Source organism: Cucurbita pepo, chromosome LG16 (assembly GCF_002806865.2).
Source record: "Cucurbita pepo subsp. pepo cultivar mu-cu-16 chromosome LG16, ASM280686v2, whole genome shotgun sequence".
NCBI lineage: Eukaryota > Viridiplantae > Streptophyta > Magnoliopsida > Cucurbitales > Cucurbitaceae > Cucurbita > Cucurbita pepo.
Window position 1 is genome coordinate 2,664,180 of NC_036653.1, and position 4,742 is coordinate 2,668,921.

At 34.4% G+C, this 4,742-nt stretch overlaps 1 protein-coding gene across 1 annotated transcript; it reads right to left on the reverse strand.

Moving 5' to 3' along the window:
• Positions 1-1,186: 1,186 nt before the first annotated feature.
• LOC111777353 (CBS domain-containing protein CBSX1, chloroplastic-like) lies at positions 1,187-4,427 on the reverse strand. Its single transcript, XM_023656904.1, has 8 exons — positions 4,065-4,427; positions 3,524-3,611; positions 3,382-3,446; positions 2,965-3,013; positions 2,523-2,575; positions 1,799-1,914; positions 1,651-1,708; positions 1,187-1,557 (listed from the first exon to the last, which is right to left on the reverse strand). The coding sequence occupies exons 1-8, from the start codon at positions 4,284-4,286 to the stop codon at positions 1,489-1,491; spliced, it is 720 nt and encodes a 239-aa protein (XP_023512672.1). The 5' UTR covers positions 4,287-4,427; the 3' UTR covers positions 1,187-1,488.
• Positions 4,428-4,742: the final 315 nt, after the last annotated feature.

A 4,742-nucleotide genomic window follows, 5' to 3' on the forward strand; every position in this document is an offset into this window, starting at 1 on the left:
GAATATTTTTTTAGACAAAATATGTATTTTTTTTAATTAATTTAGCCAAAAAAAAAAAAAAACTTATTCCAAACAATAATTAATATACATTCTTTTACGAATGAAAATTTATGGCCTGCGTCTGATTATCCTATCAATAAGATGATATAATCTAAAATATTCAAAAGTTTCTTACGAGTTGTTGAGAGTGAAAATTTTAAAGATAATAAGAAAGAAAAAGGGTATAAAGATGCTGAGATATACTTATTGTAATGATATAATATAATTTTTTAATATCTAATATGTCATTTACTGTATTATTAACCTTAATTTGTTAACCGTTTACTTAGTTTAGTATATAAATAAGAGTCATTAACTATGTAACGATACATTGTTGTAATATGTAACTCGATTGGTTAAATTTACTTCGTTTAGCGTAGAAATTAGAGTTATTATCAATACACTAAAATATAATTGTATTTTCTTCCCGTCTTTCAATTTCCATCGTATAAAGTAGAATATTTTGATTTAACATGGTAATAGAACTTCGTTAACTTCTATAACAAGTTTTATTTATGGGCTCTACATACCCTTTTCAAGAATGATTATGACCATGCCCACATTATACTCTTCAATGAGAACGATATGTGTCTCAACAAAGATGAAACAAGTCATATTAAAACTCTCCATCACTATGAAACATGCCAAGTCATGTAGACATACGGGAGAAACATCTTTAAGTAATAACCTAAACATTATTTAGTATATGAGAAAAGTTTGATTTATTAACTTACGTAACACTATTGATACGATATATTTTATAATTGATACAAATTCACGTGTAAACATGTGAGTAGAGGTATCGCATATACTGAGTTTGTATAAGACTAGATCATGAAATATTTACCTCTTTATAAATAAATTAATTGAGAAAATTAATATTTCATAACATAATTACATGCGACTCAATCTTAATCTTGAAATCTTAATCTTGAATTGTTGTCATACCTGATAATTCGCATGGAGACAATAATGACTTTTGTAGTTGTCATACAGGTTAATTCGCCGCACCGCATGGACAATAATGACTTTTGTAGCTGATGTAGCTGATTCAATATACCTATTGTCTTGACCAAATAGAGAGTTTAACCATAATTCAAAATTTTACCTACTCACGGACTCTGCCTTAGATTACATTAGAGTTTAATTCATACCCAAAGCAATAAATGTTTAGAATTTTAATTTTGTATTAAATACAAAGATTTAATTTCAAGCTTGAGCATTAAAAGTACTAGAAAAATACAAACATTGAATAGCCTGATGCCTATTTGACACTTTAAAAGTCTGGTCTAATACCTAATTCCCAACTTCTACAGCTTGCTCAAATCACCAACTACAACACAATATAATCATGATGATGTTCATATAATCATGAGCCAAAACTGTATGATTGCACTTCAGAATCCTGTGTGCTAACCTAACAGCATGCAAGATTTGAGAAAATGATGTTCAGTTTTCTTGGGCATGCTTCATTTGTAGAGCAGCTCTTACCACATTGCCTCTTGTAATAATTCCAACCTTCATTAATAAAGATTTCATCATTTTACGCTACACACTACAACAACTCAACCATTCATTCAAATTAGAACAGTAGAAGAATAGATCTCTTACCAGCTTTCCCTTGGCATCTACCACTGGTAGCCGGCGATACTTTGTCTTAAGCAATAATCTGCATTTGGTAAACAGAAAGGAATGCTTCAAAATTCTGACACCAGAAAACAGTTGGAAGATACACGGGAAGAGACAAGCATGTAAAAACCTAGCAGCATCCTCAAGATTGGTGGTTTCTCGAACGACAAGAGGTGCCGGTGTCATCAAATCGCCGATCACCTTTCCGTTCGTTTTGCTGAGGAGCCTTTGTACCTCATTGAATGTCTACAAGGATGAGTTTGGATTAGAGAAATCACTTCCATTTCACGTCCTCTACAAACTAGTGAGTAGCAGACTATTGAAATAAGTAAATGACAGATTAACATGAATTTGAAGTCAGAACTATTGAAGGTTTTTGGTCATTTGTACCATGAAAAGTAGGAAAAAGCATAATTATTTTGTTAAAATGCATAGTTTACCCTTCATTTGCCCATTGTCAAATCCGACACCGAGGTTCATGAACAAAAAAGAATCAAAAGCATAAATGAAGAGACAAATCAAGGCCTAAATCAGTGATCAGTGAGAAATAAACACTATGCTCGAGAAAGAAATCTTTAACCAAGTAAACTTAAATTCATGCTTCTTGCAAATATAGCCTGACCTGTTGGTGGCATTTGTGACTTAAAACTCGTGAAATAAAGCGCTTTTCAACGAACTAATCAGTAACTTTTACTTTATCTACTTTTTTTTTATATATATAAAGTTGAGTTTTCTACTTCTTTTAATACTTGGATGAAATCATTGCACAAATAAAGTCATCAGGAACACTGATGGCAAAAGATGTGAAACAAAATAACTGCAAATAAACGCCAGAAAAGGAGGTAATTGCATACTTTCCAGGAGCTGTCAACTTCAGGAAACATACTTGGATCTGTCCTTCCACCACCTAATTATAACATTGACTTGGAACTTGTATAAGTGCAGTCATACCAATTTCGTCAAATTACTAAATTATTTGTAATATAGAAAAGGAAATTAGTCACTTTTCTTTGAGATCAAAGAATGACTCAAAGTTCATAATAACAAGAATTTGCTACATTCTTCACCCTCTTCTCCAACCTCAAATATTCTCAGATTAAGGTGATGGCTAACATAATTCACGAGTGATAAATGATACTAGAAAAGCTAAATTCTCTCTTCTTTAACGCTTTAGGTAACTTCGCTGAAAAACAATCATAGCTAAGCAATCTTTTTCAAACAGGATAAACAATGGTAGTGGTAAAGAGTGGAAGCAGACAACATGTTGACAGGAATAACAAGAAATTTCAAATATACCTGAGATGGAGTCTAGCGCTAACAAGTCATAGTCTGAAACTACGCCAACCTACATCATGAAGTAATTTCTATTATGAGGGTCGATGATCGAATATCCAATGTTAGGCCACTTGAATCAATCATACGCAGTTAAACGGGTCCACAAAGAAATTCACATGAGCATTTACACAAATTATAAGCATTAAAAATGGATTCCCAATTTAATTCTGGATGGGGAAGTACTGCAAATTAGATTCTCTCATGATCATACAAGCCATAGTGTGAAAAGTAAAAGCTTGACAAATCACGTAAACAATTTGATGGAAAATCCTGGACAGAGCTCAACAACTTCAGAAGTACTTGCAAACAGGGCAACAAGATAAACACATAACCATAGAAGAGAAATCTGTCTTATAAATATGGGAAATGAAATGATACCAAGTTCCAATTGTCATCAATTACTGGAAATCCCGTGATCCTTTTTTCCACCAGAATTTCTAATGCTGTATGCATAAACAGACACAATATAAGCCACATTTTTCCAATAGTTTGGAAGAAAATATCCATAAATTTCAATTACCTTCATCGACACTGGTTGTGGGCTTTACGACATGCAACTCCTCTCTCCTAGTCATGAAGTCACCAACTGTGTATACACCACTTCTCGACTGCATATCAAAATATTAAAGAAAGAAGAATAAATTTCTAACACCCTGGAAAAAAAATAATACAGCTATTCAGTAGAACAATGATCATGAGTATATATTTCAATTCCAAAGTGAGTGGATCAAAGAAGGAGATAGTAAACACTTTTTTTCACGAACAGCATCCACTAACTTGAGAGCGTTCTGTAGAGGAAGACAGACTATAAGGAATTTTTTTCAGGATTTATTTCAGAATGGACTTATATATGATCATCTGGTTGGTTTTAAGCAGAGAACGTGAGGGGGAAGAATTTTTTAGCAGTGAAGTACTATATTTTGGTAAATCAAAGGCCTAGACGGAAGTTTCTTTTGGTAAATCAAGTATATTCATCTCAATCACAACGAAACATTCGAGACAAGATAATCAATAACTCGAATTCACCACTACGAACAAAAAAAGAAAACAGAACAACACACCGGCGCGGAATTGGCCATCAAGGTGCCGCTAGCGGAAAGAGAAGTAGATTTCCGCTGCTCCGGAAAGCGAGAAGACGCCGGAAAGCTCTGAGAAACCGATGCATGAACAATCGGCGATGGAGGCCTCCGACGAGGACCAAACAACAGCTCCTGAATCGAAAAACTATTGGCCCTAAATTGCGGAAGCGATAAGGAAGTGAAACTACAACCAATCGACTCCATGCGAAAATCTTCACGATAAAAATCTCAACAACGAATCAACAAAAATAAAAAGGAAAACCCTCAACACTCGCCGAGGTCGGTGAGATTCGAACGAGGAGACTGGGATTTTATTTCTTAGCTGAATGGCTGCAGTTTTTGAAGATAATAAACTGCAACTATGACTGTGACTGTGACTGTGACTTAAGCCCCCTAATGCTCACCGGGCTGTTACCGGAAGAGACTTAAACGAACCGTCACCGCACCGGCTGTCACTGTTTTATTTCCAAATAATTAAATCGTATTATTTTTAAGTTGACGTGGCGCTGCCTGTGGACTGTCATTTTTTTGGCATTGTCCACGTCGTCGCATTGTAGGCACAAATATCATCCTTCAAGCTGTAGCTTAGGATTTTGTCGTATTCAAGCAAAAATATCTCAGAAGGGATGGGTTTCTCTTGCTTAAGCAAACCTGACATCT